The 22,870-nt window shown below is 43.4% G+C and overlaps 1 protein-coding gene and 1 long non-coding RNA gene across 5 annotated transcripts in view; one reads left to right on the plus strand and one right to left on the minus strand.

Annotated features, from left to right (window-relative positions):
• LOC143832419 (uncharacterized) overlaps window positions 1-22,870 on the plus strand; it is a 53,250-nt gene that overhangs the window by 8,951 nt on the left and 21,429 nt on the right. The window contains exon 1 of one of the 4 annotated variants that reach the window (XR_013229256.1): window positions 19,148-19,357. The exons of 1 other annotated variant lie outside the window; for it this stretch is intronic. This is a non-coding gene — a long non-coding RNA (uncharacterized LOC143832419). Of the gene's footprint in view, window positions 1-19,147; window positions 19,358-19,820; window positions 19,954-20,117; window positions 22,408-22,870 lie in introns of those variants that run through there. 2 more of the 4 variants (XR_013229255.1, XR_013229257.1) reach the window with 2 other exon arrangements.
• Window positions 1,619-19,643, minus strand: CAMLG (calcium modulating ligand). Its single transcript, XM_077326818.1, has 4 exons — window positions 19,450-19,643; window positions 15,081-15,526; window positions 6,755-6,820; window positions 1,619-4,644 (listed from the first exon to the last, which is right to left on the minus strand). Exons 1-4 carry the CDS (start codon window positions 19,637-19,639, stop codon window positions 4,453-4,455), a joined length of 894 nt encoding a protein of 297 aa, XP_077182933.1. The 5' UTR covers window positions 19,640-19,643; the 3' UTR covers window positions 1,619-4,452.

Consider the following 22,870-nt stretch of genomic DNA (forward strand, 5'->3'; position numbering starts at 1 on the left):
TAGACGTTCTTCTGGTACTCCCTAGCTTTCTCCATGATCCAGCGTATGTTGGCAATTTGATCTCTAGTTCCTCTGCCTCTTCGAAATCCTGCCTGTACTTCTGGAAGTTCTCGGTCCACATATTGCTGGAGCCTTTTGTACTCCAAGGCCAAACTTGCCAGTTATCCCGGTTATCTTTTGGCTTCCTACTTTAGCATTCCAATCTCCCATGATGATAAGCACATCATTTTTGGGCGTTGCTTCTAGAAGGTGTTGTAGGGCTTCATAGAACTGATCAACTTCATCCTCTTCAGCAGCAGTGGTTGGGGCATAGACCTGGATCACTGTGATGTTGAATGGTTTGCCTTGGATTCGAACTGAGATCATTCTGTCATTTTGGGGATCGTATCCCAAGACTGCGTTTCCTGCTCTCTTATTGATTATGAAGGCTACTCCATTTCTTCTGCGAGATTCTTGTCCACAGTAGTATACCTGATGGTCATCTGAATTAAATTCACCCATTCCTGTCCATTTTAGTTCACTGATTCCTAAAATGTCGATGTTCAGTCTTGTCATTTCTTGTTTGACCACGTCCAGCTTGCCTTGATTCATGGATCTGACGTTCCAGGTTCCTATGGAATAAAAATCTTTACAGCATCGGACTGTCTTTTCGCCACCAGTTACTTCCACAACTGAGCGTCCTTTCGGCTTTGGCCCAGCCGCTTCATTCATTCTGGCGCTACTCGTACTAGCCGTCTGCTCATCCCCAGTAGCATATTGGACACCTTCCGACCTGAGGGGCTCATCTTCCAGCGTCATATTGTTATGCCTATTGGAACTGTCCATAGAGTTTTCATGGCAAAGATACTGGAGTGGTTTGCCATTTCCTTCTCCAGTGGATCACCTTTTGTCAGAGCTCTCAGCTATGACCTGTCCGTCTTGGGTGGCCCTGCACGGCATAGCTCATAGCTTCACTGAACTACGCAAGCCCCCTTGCCACAACAAGGCAGCGATCCTTGAAGGGGGAAGCCGAAAGTTAATTACGGTTGTCTAATTTTTTTAAGCCTCTTGTGGCACAGAGTTGTAAGCGGCAGAAATGCTGTCTGAAGCTGTCTGTCCATGAGGTTGGGAGTTCGATCCCAGCAGCCAGCTCAAGGTTGACTCAGCCTTCTATCCTTTCGAGGTTGGTAAAATGAGTACCCAGCTTGCTTGCTGGGGGGTAAAACGGTAATGACTGGGGAAGGCACAGGCAAGGCCATCCTGTATTCAGTCTGCCATGAAAACGTTGGAGGCCATCACCCCAAGGGTCAGACATGACTCGGTGCTTGCACAGGGGATACCTTTACCTTTAAAATTTTTTAATTTATATTTTTCTTAAAATAAATAGAAGAGATAAGAAAAAGAACAGAATTCTCTGGAAAGATAGCATGGTCCACATTATCAAAAGCTACAAAGAGAACAGCAAAGAGGGCCAAACATAATATCTCTGCAAGTTGCCTCATTTCTACTGTAATCAGTCTCAAGAAACTTGGTTTCCCAGACATTCACTTTTTCCTAATACTGCAAGAACCCTTCAAAAATCAGAAATTAATTGTGACACAACCAGTGCAGTGTTTATTCATGAATAGCCAACCACCAGAAAACCTGAGAAATAATTTTAATAGAACTAGTATAGAAATAAACACTACAATGGACATACATAACATCAGATTAACTGTATAGAAGAATCTCAGTTTAGCAGAAGTAGCATACCAAACACCTTCTCAGCATGTTTACTTGTTACCATCCCATACATCTTTTTAGTCAAGAAGGGTATATAAGAAGGTTCTATCATCTTTTAAATTTAAGGTGTATGGCTTAAAGAAAAAAGATCCAATTAAATACAAAATTGATAACTGTATCACTTTTAAAAATACAATATGGCAAGCTTGAACAACAGAGATAAATATCAGGAAAAGGTCATCGTTTTTATTGTTAATTTTAATGGCTTAACTAACTCAGATTTCTATTTTTGAATTATTAAAGGCTCTGCACTTTGCATGTTTCTGTGGAGAAGATGGAACATTTTTGCAATTATCATATGCTAACACAAAACTTTCAATATTGACTCAGCTTTAGCTATTTCCCAAGCCATTTTTCTAAATCTTCCATAGCCCATCCATTCAATAGGCCTGCAGAAATATAGTAAAACATAGCTATTTTACATAATTTACCAGGACGTGTGCAATTATATTCAGATTTCACAGTACGTAGGCAAAGCCTATTGAATATGATAGAGCATGTTGTTGCACAAGAGAAATAGCATACAAGCAGAGTTTTGCTTTTGATTCTCTCGTAAATGTTCCCCACTGCTAAACAGTGAAGTGGCTTTTCAAACTGGGAGATGCTTCTACAAAGATAGCAAGCAACATTACAGCTGTATGTCTGTTTTCTCCTATGTTATCTATGTCACTTCTACAGATCCTAGCTCTGGACACTTTCCACATAACACACTTGTCTGGTACACAAAAGAAGATCTTAAGTTAAACACAAAATAGTGAGAAAGTCCCATCTGTTTTAATCTGGAGTTGGATTCAACTAGCATTACCCAATCCCCAAGTAGCCCTTCACAAGTCCAAAAACTGATGCTCATGGGCAAGGGAATCATTATCGATCACATTCCACCTGGCATAGAAAGCCAAAGTATAAAAAATTAATTGGAGAAAATTGCCTGTTTCTCTCTTTTATGAGCAGAAAGCTTATATTGCCTTACTACTTTCACAAGAAAAATATTAAAACTCTAAACACTATTTCTAAATGGAGAAACTTGTTTTTGTTTATATAATGATAGACTTTCAAGGATAAATTAGAAAAACTTATGGGGTAGCAGAAATTTCCAGTGAGTGTGGCTGATTGGTAAGGCTGTTCTAGTGTCATGACACTAGACTTCAAAAGACAAGAGAAAAATACACTCATCCTTCACAATACTGGAAAATTTTCCATAGCAGCCTAATTTCCCCAACAGGTCAGAGTAAATATAACTAGTGTTTAAATACTGGGAATGAACCATAGGTTCTTAACAGGAATTAGCAGCATCTTCAATTAAGAAGTAACAATAGTTACAATGCCAAATGAAAATACAATGGGATAGAAATGGGAAGGAAAGGATTTTTCCCATGAAGCAGGAGCCACACAAATATCCACAACATGGTCTTAGGCTGCATATCTACTAGCCTTTACTTTATACATTCTTCAATCAAATCAAATTATAAAAATCCAATCACAATAAACAGCCGTTGTGATAGACTGAAAGAACCTAAGGGAGATGGAGAAGAAAGACAACATGCTTAATTAACTGAAGAACCACTCTGAAAGCCAAGCAAAGGCTTGATCATTGTACCAACCAGTAAAACAGAAGTCTTCCGCAACGAACCTATTGTAAACCATTCACTTGGAATCAACTTCTATTGAAGCTGATGGAAATTACTTCAAGTAAATATTTTTGGGAAGGTTTATAAGAACTGCTTTCTAGAACATGTTTATTATGTCATTGGAACATGTACTAGTTATTCATTTATTTAAAAAGTGTGACACACTAAACACCTGACTATAAAACAGTTAAAGATCCATTTTTACCCTTACCATTAGTAACTTTAGTGATCACTCAGAAGTGTAAAAATGACAACTTCATATGCACATATTCTTAGAAAATATAAAAAATATGATGCAAAGTAATTGCTAAACTAAAAAAGAAAAAACCTGACAGCTTAGATACAGAAGTCTAGCCACTCAAAAGACCAACTTTTAAATTGGTAATGTTTCCTCAGCATACTATATTTCAATAAGGTAAATACTGGGAATTAGACCACCAACTTGGATGAAGAGGAACTGAATGCTTGGAGAAAACATACATGGAAATTAGACTGGGTGTTACTGCTCCATGCTTTGCTTTAGCATTCTCTTATCAAACCTACTCTTTGTAGAAACAAACAGAACTCTGCCATTGCAGCAGGGAGAAAGAAGATGACGACACAGCTCCCATTGGTATTTTTTTGTCAAAACATTCTTATAGCTAAATGTATAGATTCAGAGATTAAGAATAAAATAATAGAATAATAATTCTTAGGGAATACGAATCACAATTTAGAAGCAGTTTAATCAAGCTCAAGACATTAGTTATGCCATGTTATCACACTGCAGAGTTAAAGAGAAATTTGAGTCCAGAAGGGACACAGAGCTAGTGAGGGTAAGAAAGGACGTACTCTAATTAAAGGAAAGGCCAAAGCCTTGCACTGAGCTTTATATTTGATCTGCTGTATTTCAGTCACTATGCACAACACTGAAGCATTATTAACAGTTTCGGTTGGGACCTTCCATTCAAAAGCGTTTTAAGCTGCACTGAAACAAGAATTGGATACATGTTTATCCAGAGATATTTACAGAATAAAGACTGATGCAGTTCTTCTGAAGTATTGCACTGGAGTCCCAGAGTTATCATGGTGCTTCAGAACCAAAGAACACAAGTAGTTCGTGGCAGAAGATGAAAGTGAAGAAATAGACACAAAGGTCTGTGAAAACATCTCCCATTTTGCTATAAGTGTCCATGGAACGACTGATTACTTCTGCTGGAATCCCAGACAGCAAAAGAGCAGCAGTTAATACTGTAGTCTTTGTCTTCTTTTCACTCTGTGTAAAAACAAGAAATTGTTAATCTTTATCATCACTTGTCTTTAAACAATGTCATTTGGATCCAGCAAACCGTCAATGGAAGGCACTGCTGGATGCCTTCCTCCAAGCAGTCTCCCTCCCTCCCTCCCAGCAGTCCTTTCCAATCCTATTGTGTTGACTCCTTGAGCCTTGGGACCCAAAGGAACTGAGACACATGGTTAGGAACTGCACAGAGGAGGAGAAGGGGGCAAAATGCCCTGACCTCCCTCTCTTCTACTGCAGCCCTCTCACCTGTGCACCTCTTAGCCCTTGCAAGGCACAGGGCTCTGCAAACTGGGTTAAAAAGAACCTGCCAAGGGAATGGAGGGAACAAGGATTTTGAGGCATGACATACATTCATAACAATCTACTCTAAATAGTTCAAAGCATGCTTAAAAGATCAGGTTATTTTCCTGTTAAAAAGGTAAAGGTAAAGGTATCCCCTGTGCAAGCACTGAGTCATGTCTGACCCTTGGGGTGATGCCCTCCAGCGTTTTCATGGCAGACTCAATACGGGGTGGTTTGCCAGTGCCTTCCCCAGTCATTACCGTTTACCCCCCAGCAAGCTGGGTACTCATTTTACCGACCTCGGAAGGATGGAAGGCTGAGTCAACCTTGAGCCGGCTGCTGGGATTGAACTCCCAACCTCATGGGCAGACAGCTTCAGACAGCATATCGCTGCCTTACCACTCTGCGCCACAAGAGGCTCTATTTTCCTGTTACCTTACATATAAACTTCTAATACTACAGGCTCTTCATATACAACAGCTGGTTGTTCTTTTGGCATCAGTGCTACTATTATTTTGTATATCAGAAAAGAGCAGAAGCTACAATTAGGAGGATGCAAAGAGCTTTAGATAAGAGGAACTCATGACTGTACTGGGAGAATATTAAAAAGTTACTCCTTTTTCCAGAGTTTTGCAACATCAGAGCTGATTTTCTATTATCCGGGAGATTTTGCTTTTACATGACTTTTGCATTGATGGCATTTGGCAATTATCCTATGTTTAGGAACAGGGTTGCAATGTAATGGCAGGAGAGGAAAGTTTATATAAAATATTACTAGTCAGTGTAAAAAAAAAAAGGATGAGACCACTAACATAACAGATCACAACAAAAAATCATGACAAAGTGAAAAGTAGCAAAACCAAAAATTAGTGCTGTAGAATTCATTTGATTTGAAGACTAAATATAGCAGAATTGAAATATAGCTCCCACATACACTTGTATACATGGACTATTCGGGAGAAGTAACATTATTATCAGCATTTGGCTATTAACTTGCTTGTGGGGCACCAATCTTATGTATGCTTACAGAGGAGCTACTTCTGAACTTAGACTTTCCTCCAAGTACAAATGTGTAGGATCAGGCTGTGTCATTTAGACACTAACATGCCATGGCCTTAAGAGGTTCAGATAAAAAACAAGTGATGTCATCCATACAAAATCTGTAGGAAACAAACCTCATTGTACATTGTGTAGTATTTTATATAGCTACTTGGCAGCAAAAACACATCCTGAGTTGGAATAGCGTGAACATTTCATCCGTCTACAAATTATTTCACTGGAAATTGGAGTTGTCTTTTAATTTAACAAAATTCTGACAAAACTGTCTGCTACAGAGTCTTTCCCTAACCAAGGAGCAGTGAAGTGAAGGGGGAAATTATTTTGTGTATGAGCAGGCTTTTACACACTTAAAATTTGCATCCTTGTTCCAGTTATAATAAATGAACAGCTAAAACTCTGTTTTGTTGCCTCATTTTCCTTCAAACAACCATCACACAGTTGAACTCACAATAGCATCAAAGCATGCATGATGGTGATCTGCTTCTTCTAAAGAACAAGGGTTCAATTTTTACCATAGCTAAGGTGCTTACCAATCCTGTTGGCAAGACAAGAAAACTTAATGTCAGGATCCACAGTGAACCAGCAGTGGGTAAGGAAGATGAGACAAAGAAGTTCAGGATGAGTGAAAATGATGGTCAGGTAAAGAATGAAAAGTAACCTGATGAAGAACTACTGTATTCATGTAACTAAGAACTCTAATACAGGTAGAAGTTTGGGGAACTGTTTTTAACCTGTCTCTTACCTTTGGGAAATACTTAGACAACCCCATATATGCAAGCTGTAAGGTAAGAAATGGAGCAAATATTGACTGAGGAAAAAACAGAAAATTATATGAGTTAGAAAACAGTAACAAGCAATTGCATTAATTCCAAACTTTCAAAGAAGGGGATTATTTATTATCAAGTGTTTCAACTGAGCCACTGAAAACTGTGTTGAAAGGAGCTATGCTTCAGCATACCACGGTGAAGCAGACTATTCTTATATTTAAGGATGAAATTGATTGGACAACTGCTAGACAGAACACGAAAATACATAAGATGGTACTATGCACTACGGAGATGGAGAAATTAGTTATCCTTTAACAATGGTTTAAGGGGACATGCCTAACCAAAGTTACTCAAAAGGAGCCTTATTTCATATTGATGAGTTATTACATTTAGTAACAACTCATCAATACAAAATTACTTCCATCATATACAAACAAAATTATAAAGTTTACATACATTTTGTGTTACATTCCAATAATGAAGACTGTTAAAAGCTGCACTTCATATTGTTGAGAAAGGGTTTTGCATAGTTATTTCCTTGAGCAAGAGGCTGAGGGACTCAAAATGGTTTGGATGATCTGACTGTACTCTTTTGGTGGCTCAACACTGTACAATTTATTCTGAAAAATACCTATAGGGCAAGTCTGTTTTTGCTGGCAGAAGTTTATTCCCACTAGTACAGAAGGGACTGTTTATGAATTCGCCCTGCCACTACAGACCCTCTCAGCATAAATGCTGATACGATGTTGTTCCATGCTGGAGGAACAACTCTTTCCCCTACACATGCCACAGCATTTCCCAAGGTGCCTATAGCAAGTAGGGGAAAATTACAACATCCAAGCAGAGTTCTCATAGGTCACAGAATGTAAAGGGCCTAAATTTTTATCTTCAAATATCTACATCCTGACATTAGACACATACAGGGCCCCTAAATAACTGAAGTACTAACAATTTTAACAATGTTTCAAGTTGGGAAAAGCTACACTGTAAATCATCCTATTACTCAAAAGCCCAAGCAGAAACTTAAACAAGCTTTGGAGTCCAGATTCACATGGTTAGAAGCCAAGTTTATAATCATATCAAATGCTGTACTAATCAAGATATATATCTTCTAATCTGCTTCAGGAAGAACTGGTAACAGCAATGAGTATATTCCTAAGAAACACAGAAGAAAAGTAATGCATATGAAAAGAGCTCCTTATTACATTCCAGTCTTTTAGGTGTTTAACAGGAATTAACATCCAACAAAATAAGATGTCATTTCCAATACACTACAGTTTAGGGGTTTTGGGGAGTACAATGAGGTAAGCTAATTATTGCCTTAGTATGCACTGGCAACACAGGGCTCATAATACTGCCCTCCTTACGCCAAGCTGTTGAAATGCTTAGTGAAATAAGTTTATGTGAGTCCCTTTGAACACTGGAAATGTACTGTTTAAAACTATTATTATATCCAAATTGATCAATATTCCTGCAACAGGATGTTTACAGTGCTTTAGCACCATATGCTTGGGTTGGGGAAGTTGCAGCTGTGTCAATAATGTCATTGTACTGTTTCTAGATTATAACTACTTATGGTTCTATCACAGCCTGCTGCTCTGTTCATACTTGCTACTTGGCAAACACTGCTTATTATTATGTGTATAACAAAAGCAGCAGTTGGCCTAGATATGCCATACTTTCTCACACACCCCTTCTCCCTACTTTGCAGAATAAAGAAGGTAAAGGTATCCCCTGTGCAAGCACCGGGTCATGCCTGACCCTTGGGGTGACGCCCTCTAGCGTTTTCATGGCAGACTCAATACAGGGTGGTTTGCCAGTGCCTTCCCCAGTCATGACCGTTTACCCCCCAGCAAGCTGGGTACTCATTTTACCGACCTCGGAAGGATGGAAGGCTGAGTCAACCTTGAGCTAGCTGCTGGGATCGAACTCCCAGCCTCATGGGCAGACAGATTCAGACAGCATTTCTGCTGCCTTACCACCCTGCGTCACAAGAGGCTCACTTTGCAGAATACCTGATTACTAACGGAGTCTGCGTGGGAACGACCACTGGATTACTTACCATGATATGGTCCTTCTCCTTGAGGCCAGGAGGCCGTCTAGATGTTTTCCCGCCATTTTAACAGGGAGGAAGGACTTAAATTTTACTTCTGTCCTGCACCATGGGAGACACCCTGCTCCAGACAAGTCTCTCACAACTCAACATAAACAATACAGAGTATCTTCTAATGTACATAACTCTAACTCAGGCGAACGTCTCCTTAACACCAATTTAAACTTTTGTTTGTTTGTTTTCCGCGCATATGATCCAGAATGCTAGGGAGGAACGAGACGTCGTCCTGGCCTCAAGGAGGAAAACCAGATCATGATATGTAATCCAATGATTGTTCCCACTCAGACTCACGTAAGTTATCCAATGGTCGCTTTCCCTTGAAATGCAGGAGGACGTCTCGATGAGAAATGAACGCGCTCTCCCAAGAAGGGTAGGAGCATTAATTTAGGCCTCCTTGATCACATGCTGGAAAATTCAGCGACCAAAGGCTGCCTCAGTTGAGCTCAGTGTATGCAGCTTATAATGTCTAATAAGTGTAGAGATATTAGACCAGGTGGCTCCTCTGCAGATTAGTTCTGCGGATATCCTCTTGGCCAAAGCCGCATTAGTAGCTGTGTGCAGCTAATCAAGTGTCCAGTAATGCCTATTGGAAAGGGGACGCCCTGGGCTTTATAAACATCAACTATGCACGCCTTGAGCATTCTGCTGATTGAGGCACTTGACATACACGGTCCCAATTTCGGCGGTGTCACATGGAAGAACAATGAGTCTGACACTCTAAGTTATTGAGATCTTAGGAGAAAGGCCTTGAGTGTTCTCCTAACATCTACATTTTCCCATAGGTGCTCCTTTGGATTAGAGCAAAAATCTGTCAATACTATGATGAAAAACAGATGACACCTTGGGCTTAAAAGTAGGGTCTGTCCTGAGGACCACCTTATCCTTATGGAACTGACAATATCAATATTATCATCATCATCATCATCATCATCTATACGATTTGTATGACTGCCGCTCTTGGAAGCCGGCTCGTGGCAGTTCCCAATGTTTCAGTACAAATCAGTATATTAAAACCATTAAAATTCCCCATTAAAACCACATAAACAATGACTCAGTCACAATGATGGCGATTAAATAAAACTATTCCCATACAGGCCCACTGGATGGGCAGAAGGGAGCGGATGGGTAATTAGGCATAGGGTGAAACAATCTGGGGAACCAAGCCAGTCTAATACTGTCCTCCCCAGAGAGAGGGGCCCAATCATAGCCCCCAGGCCACCACCTAGCCTCAGACAAACGCTTGGTGGAAGAGCTCCATTTTGTAGGCCCTGCAGAACTCAGAGAGCTCCGACAGGGCCTGCAGCTCTTCAGGGAGCTCATTCCACCAGGAAGGGGCCAGGACCGAAAAGGCCCTGGCCCTTGTCGAGGCCAGGCATGCCTCCCAGGGTCCTGGGATCACCAGCAGATTCTTACCTGCAAAGTGCCCTGCGGGCGGCATAAGGAGGTAGGCAGTCCCTCACGTATGCAGGACCCAAGCCACGTATAGTCTTGAAGGTTAATACCAAAACCTTGAACCTGATCTGGAAACAAGCTGGCAACCAGTGCAGCTGCTTCAGCAGAGGCTGAACATGGGACCTCCAAGATGATTTAGTGAGGACCCATGCGTTCTGTACCAGCTGTAACCTTCGGGTTAGGAACAAGGGTAGGCCCGCATAGAGTGCGTTACAGAAATCTAACCTAGAAGTGACCGTTGCATGGATCACAGTGGCCAGGTGTTCCAGGGGCAGGTAGGGTGCTAGTACCCGAGCTTGGTATAGATAAAGAAATACCATCCGGGCTACCATGGTGACCTGGGCCTCCATGGAAAGTGAGGCATACAGAATCACTCCCAAATTCCTGGCTTGGAGCACATATGACAATTGCACCCCGTCCAGGCAGGGAAGACGCGCTTCCTGTTCCTGCTTCCTTCGGCCTAGCCAAAGGAGGGGTTGAGTTTCAGGCGGCTCCTCCTGATCCATCCAGCCACTGCTTCCAAACCTCTGGCAAATCTTTCTATAGTCCTTTCTTATCGAAAGCGCTCCCAACTCAGACATTCTCCTTGCAGAAGTAATAGCTACTAAAAATAAGCCTTCATCCTTAGGAACTTAATGCTGATTTGATTTATTGGCGCAAAAGAAGTCCATGTCAATGCTGTTAAAACTAGGTTTAAATTCCAAGTAGGAAATCTGTGGACCATCAAAGGGTCCTTGTTCGCTGCACCCTTCAAGAAACGAACTATATGGGGGTGGCCTTGGCAGGGAAAATCCATCCCTGGACAGAAGCACAGAAACCAGGGCTACTACCTTTCTTAGTGTAGCTGCCATGAGGCCTTGGTCTTTGCCCTCCTGCAGAAATTCTAGGACACTAATCACAGAAGCCCTTGCAAAATCCACTTTCTTTCTCCTTGCCCAGGAACTGGAGTAGATTCTGTTTGTGGACTGTCTACGCCTCTACGGGGTGCTAAGATTGACACTCTTTCAGAATAACCTAATTGTTGAAGCTGAGCCCTCTCAATCTCCAGGCAGTCACATACCACCAGTCTGGTCTGTGGTGGTATACTGGACCAAGTTGGAAAAGGTCCTTGCAAATCGGAAGGGCCAAGCAAAGGGGCCACCAACATTCTGATTAGATTGGAGTACCATCTTGGCCAATTAGGGGCCACTAGAATGATATTGATTCCTGACGACTCTATTTTTCTGAGAAATTTTGGCATGACTGGCAGAGGGGGGAATGCGTATAACAGGCCACTGGGCCATGTTGCTGTGAGCGCATCAGTGAGTTCCACTTTTGAAAGAAAGTAGCCAAATCTTGGGATTTGAACATTCTGGTTGGTGGCAAATAGATCTATTACCAGCATGCCAAAGTGCCTGGTTATCACTTGAAAAACATCCTCTTCTAGATGCCACTCTGCCTCTACTACCATTTGCCTGCTTAGAAATTCCACCTTGATATTCAGAGTTTCCTTTACGTGCTCAGCCCTTAGAGACCTCAGGTGTATATTCGCCCACTGTAACACTCTGCTAGACTCTGTCTGAAGTTTGAAAAACCTGGAATCCCTCTGGTGGTTCAAATATGCTTTTGTGGCTATGTTGTCTGTTCTTATTAGAACATGGCACCCCTGGATCTGTTGAAAATGTTTGAATGCCCACCAAATTGCTCTCAGCTCAATTGACGGGACTCCTCTGTGGACCATTTTCTCTGGACAGTCTGCACATCCAGCACAGTCTACCATTCTGCCAGGCTCGTGTCTGTGAAAATCTGCTTCTCAGGAATAAAACGATTTTGTCCTGAGACATGAGATTGCTTTGTATTGGTTAGGACCCTGACTGACATGTCTAACTTCCTTGAAATCCTGAATTGGTAAGGCCAAAGGAGACTCTGAAGGGCTCTGGCGTAGAACCTCCCCCACTGTACCACCTCTATGTTGGAGATTAACCACCCCATGAGGATCACTAACTGAAGGAGGTTGGTATGTCTGGCTCTTATCACCAAAAGTGCCAGATGATAGTCTTCTTTATCTTTTGGAGCATCATGTTTGGATGAGTTGAGTATTGATGACAACTCCCAGATGTTCTAACTTCTGACTTGAAATCAATGAGCTCTTGGCAAAATTTACCAAGAAGCCAAAGTGCTGAAGGACTGAAATTGTTCTCTTGGTACGAAGCTCTGCCTGCTCTCTGGACGAAGCTGTCAGGAAGAGATCACAACGTTCCCTTCTAACCATTGACTAAAGGTAAAGGTATCCCCTGTGCAAGCACCGAGTCATGTCTGACCCTTGGGGTGACGTCCTCTAGCGTTTTCATGGCAGACTCAATACGGGGTGGTTTGCCAGTGCCTTCCCCAGTCATTACCGTTTACCCCCCAGCAAGCTGGGTACTCATTTTACCGACCTCAGAAGGATGGAAGGCTGAGTCAACCTTGAGCCGGCTGCTAGGATTGAACTCCCAGCCTCATGGGAAGACAGCTTCAGACTGCATTTCTGCTGCCTTTCCACTCTGCGCCACAAGAGGCTCTTTCAACCACTGACTAGGACCTATGTAAATACTCTCGGTGCTGAGGCCAAAAGATAGGGCCCTCTATTGAAAATGGGATCCCTGGATGCAGAAGCATAGGAACCGCCTGTGAGGGAGTATTGGAATATGGAGGTAAACCTCCTGGAGGGTCCAGGGACGTGAGGTAGTCCCCTGGCTGTAAGGCCTCTGCTATTGATTTCAGTGCTTCCATTCAGAAATGGTGTAGATTCAGGAAGCAATCTAGGAACTTTAGATCTAAGATGGCTTTCCAGTCCGTTTCTTTTTGGAACCGTGAAGAAAATGGCATAGACTCCTTTCCCTGGTCCTGTTGAGGTACTGGCTCTATGGCCTTTATGGATAGCAGATGATGTACTACTGCCTGGGTCCTCAGCCTCTTTTCTGGGTCCTTTAACTTTGGAGAAGAAAACGATTTGGCGGATTTTTTCTACAAATTCTAGTTTGTAGCCATCTGAAACGGGATCTTTGGCCCAAGCATCTATGATGGGAAGGTTCCAATTGGAGGCAAATCTTTGGATCAGTTCTCCCACAGGAAATGGCGTTGAGTCATCCTTTCGGTGACTTTGGTTTCCTATCAGATCTGTTGGGCTTGTTGGAGGATCACCCAGCCTTGTTACAATAACCCCCTCTGCGACCTGAGTAATGAAAATTATTATTCCATGTGCCCCTCATGAAATTAGATTTAAACCTGGACAACATGTGGCTATGTCATCCTTAGATATCAATGACTCCAGTTCCTCATCTGAGGAATGAGACCTATCAGGACTGACTTGGAGTTTCTTCTGGGCAGCTTTTGTGTGCCAGGAGGGACCCCCCACGCCATGTGATTAGAAGGGCTCCTTTTCCCCTTCTCCCTATCATACTGGTCTATCTCCTTCCCCCATGGCCACCCTCAAGAGGCTGGAAATAAAAGGAGGCAAATTGGGACCAATGAACCCCTCTGCTCTAGATTGGGACTTGCACTCCTCAGAAAGAAAAGTTTAGTACTTATATGGCGAGCTGAAGTAGCTGAATGGTCTCCAAAATGGCTGCCGCCTCTCGCAGAGCCTTTTGGAGTCTCTTTCTGCATTGCACTGGAAGCCTAGTCTGAGCCTTGAGGCTTCTTAGCAGGCAGTGCATCCAAGCGCTTGTTGCCACTCACGGTCCCCAAGTTAGTGACAGCCCAAGATGGATTGCTGTCTTCTGCACTCAACAGAGGAAGTCGGCATAATGGGGGCCAGAGGGTTATGGTGGGGCAAGAATCCTTCTGAAGGCTCTTCTTGACTCGCCATGAGAAGAAGCATTTGGCTTCTTTTTTTAAAACCCCACTTGCCTAAAATGTCGGGCATCACTAAACTAAATTCCTTGTGGGACTCCTAGTAACTATTAACCTTCACTGTAGCCTTAACCAACTAAACACTAATTAACAATTTTTAAACTATTTAAACTATTCAACTGTAAGTAGCTAGAAAACAAGTCTAACAATGATAAGGAAAGTCTACTCAGCTAGCGGGAGAGGTTAGTCAGTCCTGTCACTCTGAGAGGCAGGAAGAAGACTGGAGCAGGGTGTCACTGGCAGCACAAGACAGCAAGTAAAATTTAAATCCTGCCTCCCTGTTAAAGTGGTGGGAAAACACCAAAACTTTCTCTTAGATCTCAAGGGAGATTACAACCGTTTGATTTGGCAGGTCAATGAAAGGTGCCTGATTCTTTGTCTCTCCTCTCTATATTCAAGACATGTACACAGCTACAGTTCTGTTCTTTACACTTGACTTATTACTATTAGGAAGACCAACATACTGGATTCAGATTGAGCTTTCCAATACCAGAATTGAATATTTATGCCTCCCCCTCTCCAGTGCAGTCTACTGATTTTTAATGAAATGCTATTTATGGGAGACAGGCAACCTGGAAAAATTCCACTAAGGGGATCTGCAACAGGAAAGACGAATCAGTGGACCCAGCCCTAAAGTTATGGAACTGTGGTTAAAGTTCATGGATTTGGATTTGAATATAACTCTCTACTATGATTTAACCATTGCAATTATGAGGTTTTGAGTGGCATTTGGGAAATAATCGCATCTCCATACCAGCTCACCATCTGTGAAATGGAAAAGCCAATGAGCTAACCTATCAGGAAAGTATGAAAATCAAGCTAAAAAAGAATTAGTGACAATCAAATAAGAATCCTCAGCTCACCAAGTATTTGCACACAAAAGCTCTAACTCCAATAGCAAGAAGGGCACATCCAACTAATCTAAAAATACGGAAAGAATCAAATTCCTCTGCAGCATTTCCATTTTCCTGGCTTGGCTTCTCACTCATCAGCTGGTTTCTTAATTTCATAGCTTCATCAAATCTTGATAAATACTGGTCTAGGCCATGCTGAGGTGTTCGCTGTTCCATCAGATCACCTCTATTGCGCTGCCGGAGCTCAGTGGTGCCATCACTACCAACCTCAGGTGCTATATTAAACAAGTCCTTTTTCTCTCCCTTGTGCTCTACTGCACTGCTTCCATGGTCAGCTGTTCCTGCCAGACTGCAGACAGTATCACCAAGCACAACACGCTTGGAAACAGAAGGAGCAGAAATGGTCGATCTATCTTGTTCCAGCTGAAGCTTTGATTCCGAATGGGTGTCATCATCTAAAAACAAAAACAAAACAAAACAATGTAATGTACATAAATGGAGTTTGATACCCAAGCTACTAAGCTGTGGATCTAAGCATTATAAGGAAACTAAGGGCCATATAGGAAGAGTATACATCAGTACACAGGTCCTCCCTTACAAATCTTAATGGCCTTCAGAAAAGGTAATAAGCAATGTGGTGGCAGCAGCAGCAGCTCTCCCAGCTGGCTGGCTGGCAGACAACTTTGCCATGGCACTACCAATAGGAGTGACTCTTCTGGCCACCAAGCAGCAACACTGTCCGTCCTGGCTGCCTATCCAACAGCTTTGCTGGCTCAGAGGTATCTTCTTCTTTTTTAAGTGTCCCCCATCTCTTTTCCTGTTTTTCCTTGTCTACTTGTATTTGCAAAGTGATCTGTTCCCTGGTTTGATATTTTTAATATACCATCCCCCCCCCCCCCCGCGCTCCAGACTTTCTTGCAAACCTTGGGAGGGTAATCCAACTATGTAGAATTATGTGTTTTCTTACTCTGTGGCCCTAGTCTTCAGATTTAGATATCCACAGCTGAGGGCCACACATCACTTCACTATAATAATAAATGATTATAATAGGACTCAAGGAAGATTACACAGAGTAAATCAATACAATTAACAGAGTGGGATTTACAGTAGACAATGCAATAGTACAAAGTCCTCAACATGGTGCCTTTGGGTGCCATAGTGCTGCTGATATTTTTTCTGGTCTCACCGAGCATATTTATAAAAGTGGATAGGGCTATGTGATGCTTCTGATTAGCCATTTGATTAGCTGTGCAGGTTTTCAAAAATCTTGTTTTGACAGCAGGTGCCACCATAGCAGAAGGATCTTTACTATGTGACTGAAGGTAAACTGTGGCAGCCATTTTACAGCTGCACCTGTCATTCTTTGTCAAAATTCCAAAGATGCTAGTAGGATCATAACGGGGGGGGGGGGGGAATCCTGCAACATATTATAACTTGTAGAGATCTGGAAACCAACCACAGTGAAGCACAGTGGAGGTATTACTATAACATGTATAAACAAAAGCAATAATTATATAGCATGAATCATTTACGAAGCAGGATAGTACAAAACTATACACAGTTGTGTAGTCTACAGTCCTTAGCCCTTTATCCCAAACTACTCCCTGTACTCCCCTTGCTGCAGAAGCCACAATGGTTACTGGAAAGGTGATGTTCACCTTGGCCTCCATGCTCCCTTGTTGGCCATCCAAAATAACTAGTTGGCCACTGTGTGAGACAGAATGCTGGACTAGATTGACTTTTGGTCTGATCCAGCAGGTCTATTCTTATGTTTATTCAGTTTAGGCAGCTGTATTTTTTTAGGCTGTATTTTTTTAGCTGGGCTTTTTCTTGATCTGATTTAATTATGTTAATGTTTTAATATAATTTTCTGAGCTTTTTTCTTGTTGTAAGCCATTTTGAGCAATGACAGGGACAGCATAAAACATACTAAATAATAAATACAGAATAATAAATACAGAATTTAACATTGCTAAAAATCATAGTTTCAGTTTTTAAAATCTCAGTGGGTTGGACTCTATTGATCCTATCAAGAGAAGAATGGGGTAAAATTAATTTCCCTCCTCACTGCATAACCCCCCCCCCAAGTTTCTGTGGCTGTTAATCCACAGTAATATCATTGGGGAGAGTCAGTGAGCTGCTGAAGAAACAAAAATGGGAAAATACTTACTTGAGCTTCCAAAACATCCATAAGAACCAGCTCATTATTTAACAACTTATGGTTTCTATCAAGTTTGTAGCCTTATAGTTCTAAATAAAGTCTATGATTTAAATACTTTAGTATCTTACACTGTCAACATGGCATGAACAAATATTTTGCAATGCAAAATCAGTATGGGCATGAAAACTCTCTGCTCATTACAAGATGCTAACAGAAACATCTTTGGTAAAGTATTTCCTTTTAAGTTCTTCACTGGATGTTAATATCACTGGAAAAGACAACATTTGAAAGCACACTTCTTCCTTTGCAGCATTTTTCAAATCTCTCATATAACAAAGACATATTCAGCAAAAGCTACATGATACACAATAATTATACACCTGCATTTAGCCTGGGCAAACACACAGCTGTGTAAACAGTAATAATCTATTGCCAATCTACATATGGATTTCATACTTTGACCTGCATGGAAAGTACTTTCATGAAAGAATGCAAAAAATAGCCCTCAGATACTATACAATCAGTCATCACACACAGACTAATCACACCTGAAGTACCATTGTTTTTTTAGTTAATTGCTTTCAAAAAAAGGAGACAAGTATAAATATATATATATAAAAAACATGATAACCACAATCACAATAAAGTAGAAAGCAGAAGTGCATCCATGGGACAGACTGAAGTTAAATATGAGTCTTGAATATGAAAAGGTTTAAGAGGATTGAAAGAAAGGTTTTAAATTTATATTTGCTGTACAATCCAATCATTTCAGCAAGTCTCCTCTCTACATTTTACTACCAAAAGGGCAGTAAAAAACACCAAGAATAACCACTCTAGGGGCACCTTACAGACTTGCCAAAATAGCAACAGATCTGCATAGAGCAAACTTCAATTCAATCACACAAAATCCTAAACTTCAATAAATCAACCTTTAAGATATCAGAAGACATTGTTTAAGTTCTGTGACACACACTTGGCGAAAAAGTTATTGCTAGAAAGCTATCACTGCTATCCCCTCCCTATACTGGGAGTCAATACAGTCCAACATATACGATTGTATTTCAAAAGTATAAGCATTGTTGTCTACCATATAACCAAGAACTAGAGCAGTGCACAAGACAATATCTGAAGATTTCCAGCTGTGGATTTTGATCAAGACTGGGGGAAGCACTCTGACTTCTCACAGGGATTTGTGTCCCTGGCAATCATTTTTTTTCTCAATTATATTTATCACTTTAAAACTGCCACCTCTTTCACAGAATTGTTGCAATAAGCAAAGAAAGTATTCGTTATAAATTACACTGCATTAAAATAATCTTAATGGTAAATAATAATAGCATACAGCATACTAGTGGCTAAAATATTAGGCCGGAGACACAGGTTCAAAACCCTTCCCAAACATGAAGCTTACTAGATACTCTTGGTCCATCACTTTCTCAATGAATTTTAGGAAATCCTATGTGCCAGAACTTAGTTAACAGAATTCCAGCTAATACACTCCAGCTGGGACTAAATGTTGTAAACTAACTCTGCAACGTTTACAGTAATTTTCAATAAGTATTTTCAGATCTGAATCCACATCTAACCCAAACCTTCAATATGAATTGATTTTACTTTTTAAAAACCTTATGTACTCTTTCTATCTACATTCCCCTCCTATCTACACACACAGCTTTTTAAAATATTTGTAAAAACGAAGAGAAGATCTGTAATAAGGTTGGTGTGAGAATAACTAACATACATAGCCCTTGAACAAAAAGGAGCCAAAGCAAGCAATCTTGGAATGAACAAAATATAATGAACCTAAATAAGATTGCTACAGGGAGTGGAAGAACAAGGTAGTTATGAACCGCAACCTCCTGGGCACCTTTAGAGCAAGCACCTAATGTCCTGTCACTATTACGCAGCGTTTAGAAAGAAAGACAGAGAGGAAGAGCACAAAGGTAGTATAAAGGAACGTTATTATTTTGGGTTTGACTTCAAGAAACCAAGTCAGTTAATTCGGCGGTGACATCACTGCATGTGGAGGGCTGACCCGATTCCTGCCTTTGGAGGAGAAAGAGGCAAATACGGCCGCTGGATCCTACCCCCCCCCCCCGGTGATGCCAGGGGTTATTTCCTTCAGGTAAGTGAACCGCTCGGAGTTTCCTGCCCATCATGCTAGGTAAAATTATCCTCCCACCCCAGCACCCCCGGCCCGCCACGCCCCATCCTCACCCGCCTTCGGCCGGTGGAAGCCCATTATCCGATTGATCCGCTCTTCGGAGTTCATCAGCAGCTTCCTCCGGCGAATCTCAGCCCGGCGCTGAGAGGCCGTCAGCCCAAGGGTGGTCGAGGAAGAGGTGGCGACGGCGCCAGGGTCCTCACGGCTGGAGCTGCCGCCCTCTCCTAGCGGCCCAGGTTCCATCCCGACGCGGAAGCAGCACTCCCTCCCTCCCTCAGCCTTTCGCTCAGCTCCTTCGTCTCTCCGCAAACACACAATGGAACCAGCCAGGCCCCACTAACGGCTTACAACTAAGGCGCAAGCGCTACCGTCAGCCATTTTAAGTGCCGCCGGCCGCCGTTGAAGCGGAAGGCGCCATTTTGCATGAGGGATCGGTTGCCGCTTACTGCAATAGGGATAGTGACTTGGCTAGGGAAGAATTCATAGACCGCCGCGTTGGAACAGTTTACCCTTAGTAAAGATGGGGAAAATGACCGCAGAAAAAGTGGCCGTGTGAGGTAGGGTGGACGTGAACGCCTAGAGATCCGCGCGAGTAGCTAATGACCTCATAAACCTTCGCGTGGTCATAATTGTTGTTAGGTGCGAAGTCGTGTCCATTGCCACTGGGAATACCATCGCCTTGACTAAAAGCACTTTTGTTGGCAGGGTGATGCATCTGGTTTTTAGGATGCTGTCTAGATTTGCCATAGCTTTCCTCCCCAGGAGCAAGCGTCTTTTAATTTCTTTGCTGCAGTCCCCATCTGCAGTGATCTTGGAGCCCAGGAAAATAAAATCTGTCACTATCTCAATTTCCCCCCATCTATTTGTAACGAATTGAGAGGGCTGGATGCCATAATCTTTGTTTTCTTGATGTTGAGTTTAAAGCCAACTTTTGCACTCTCCTCCTTCACCTGCATCAACAGGCTCTTTAGTTCCTCTTCACGTTCTTCCATTAGAGTGGTATCATCTGCATATCTGAGGTTGTTGATATTTCTCCCTGCAATCTTGATCCCAATTTGTGACTCCTCTAATCCCGCCTTTCTCATGATGTGCTCCGCATACAAGTTAAATAGGCAAGGCGACAGTATACAGCCTTGCCGAACTCCTTTCTCAATTTTGAACCAATCAGTGATTCCATGCTCAGTTCTCACTGTTGCTTCTTGACCTGCATATAGGTTTCTCAAGAGACATTGGAAGAAAGTCTGTTCATCCCCAGTAGCATATTGGACACCTTCCGACCTGAGGGGCTCATCTTCCGGCGTCATATCGTTTTGCCTTTTGAACTTGCCCATTGGGTTTTCATGGCAAAGATACTGGAGTGGTTTGCTATTTCCTTCTCCAGTGGATCATCTTTTGTCTGAGCTTTCTGCTATGATCTGTCTGTCTTGGGTGGCCCTGCATGGCCTAGCTCATAGCTTCACTGAGCTATGCAAGCCCCCTTGCCACGGCAAGGCAGCGATCCTTGAAGGGGGGTGGTCATAATACTTCTCTTCATATAAATGGGTACAGGTGGCCCTAGGGGAAGCCAATGGGATAGCAGTGTGGGTAGCCGGGATTGAGAATTCTAACATAATGGGAAGTACTATTTAGCACGCCTGCCACGGGATATCTGTCTATCGCCTTACTTCCTATTATTTTTTTCTTTGTTTGACAAATCCCGTGCTAGTCTTTGGTACCGTGTACCTTGAGAGGTGGTGGCTTTCAGACAGAGAAGGGGCTTTCTCTCTACTTGGTGGTGTCTCTTTAATTGGGGTTGCCAGAGATTGAAGATAGCATATTCTCTAGGGTAGAGTTCTCTATGTAGACCTCTCGTCCTCATCCAGCTTCTCAAATATTGAACTGTTTAATGGCTACATCTTAAAACGTCCCATGGCGTGGGGCGCCGCAGACTAAATAAAACACTAAGGGCTCCTGGTGAGGAGTTAGGGCGGGACCAGTCCGGGATAAAAACTCGGAGAGGACCAATCAGGAGCCGCAAAGCGGCTCCTGATTGGGCCCCTCCGAGTGCCACTAGGGGGGCAAATGGCCACTTCGCCTGCCCTGGACTGCTCGCCGAGATGCTTCGCCGCCGGGAAAGGAGCAGGGACGCCATGTCGAAGACGCGGCGGCCCTGCTCCTTTCCCGCCAGTGAAGCATCGCCCTTCCCTTCGGAGCCCCCGACCGACAAACCAACACCGACGCCGCGGACCCTCCCGCTATGGCCGCCACCACCGACGACGGCCGCCTGCCGGCCACTCCCACACCACCGCTTCACCCCACGCTGCCCCACACCGCCACGACGCTCCCGGTAACCTTCCCCACCCCAACCTCCCCCAGCCCTCCCCCACCACCCCACTCCCTCGCGCTTACCCCCAGCCTTCCATCCACACACGTTGCTGATCCCCCGACCCCCCCTCGCCCCGCCCGGATGCTCCCTCGCACGATCGCAGCCGCCGCCCCACGCTGCCCCCAGTCCCTCCCGCTGCACACTACCTCGCTACAAACACCCACCCCGCCCGGCCGAACGCTCCAACGGCCCTGCTTACCCTTGCCGCTCTCCACCCTTTCGCGCCCCGGCCCGCCTCCTGCCTAACGCCGCCGTGTGCAGCCACAGCGCAACCTGCCCAGCCACCACCACCATAAACATTCACGAAACCAGGCACGCGCCGAGCCCCGCGCATGCCTGCTTCATGTCCGCCATAGCCGCCCCCCTTCCCCGCCCTGCGGCTCTACCACCCCAGCGCCGATGCCGCCGCATCCCTGCCCCCATCCCCCTTGCCCTCTCAACCCCCCCCCACCCAACAGCGCCCAGCCTCCCTTCACCCCTCCCGGGGACCACCGGCCGGCCTCGCCCCCATGGATGGATGGACAGCTGCTGCCAGGGGGGAGCCGCCACCGCCGCCCGGCCCCGCTGAGTCAAGCCTCAAACGTTGTCGTCTTCCTACACCGCCCCACGAACGTCCTCCACTCCGCTTCAGGAGCCTGCCCTGCCGGTAAGCTCCCCCTTTACTCCTGAGTGCCCCACTTAGCACCCACTGTATTTGCGCAACAGCGGGCTTAATTTCTAGTATGGAATAAAGCTCTAAGCATGTATATGGGTGTCCTGTGATATTGTGGGTGTATTCTTTTTAAATTGAAAGTTGCTGCTCTGGATAATGCAGGAAAAACTGCCCTCTTCCTTTAAAAAAGGAAGCATCTGTTCTCAGTTGATAGGTATATGATACTTCATTCAGGATAATAACAGGAAGATTACCATCTCTTTCATTTTGACACAACAGACATTCAGACATTGTCCCAACACAAGATTTCAAATGCTGAACTGACATGTAAAGTGAACCCACAGTTCAGGATATCTTCCAGGATAGTCATAAGAAGTAGCTTATAAGACCATAGTGTTCTGATCTTTCTGTTTATACTTTAAGGAACATGACAGAACAAGCATAAACCTGTCAGAAA

Source organism: Paroedura picta, chromosome 3 (assembly GCF_049243985.1).
Source record: "Paroedura picta isolate Pp20150507F chromosome 3, Ppicta_v3.0, whole genome shotgun sequence".
Taxonomy (NCBI): Eukaryota; Metazoa; Chordata; class Lepidosauria; order Squamata; family Gekkonidae; genus Paroedura; species Paroedura picta.

Excerpts from the sequence above, each read along its gene's own strand:
- CAMLG (XM_077326818.1), bottom strand. The coding sequence starts at position 19,639 with ATGGAACCTGGGCCGCTAGGAGAGGGCGGCAGCTCCAGCCGTGAGGAC. Across the intron at positions 15,527-19,449 it reads CTTCCACCGGCCGAAGGCGG|ATGATGACACCCATTCGGAA; the intron begins GTGAGGATGGGG and ends TTTTGTTTTTAG. Across the intron at positions 4,645-6,754 it reads TGTCTAAGTATTTCCCAAAG|AGTGAAAAGAAGACAAAGAC; the intron begins GTAAGAGACAGG and ends GTTTTTACACAG.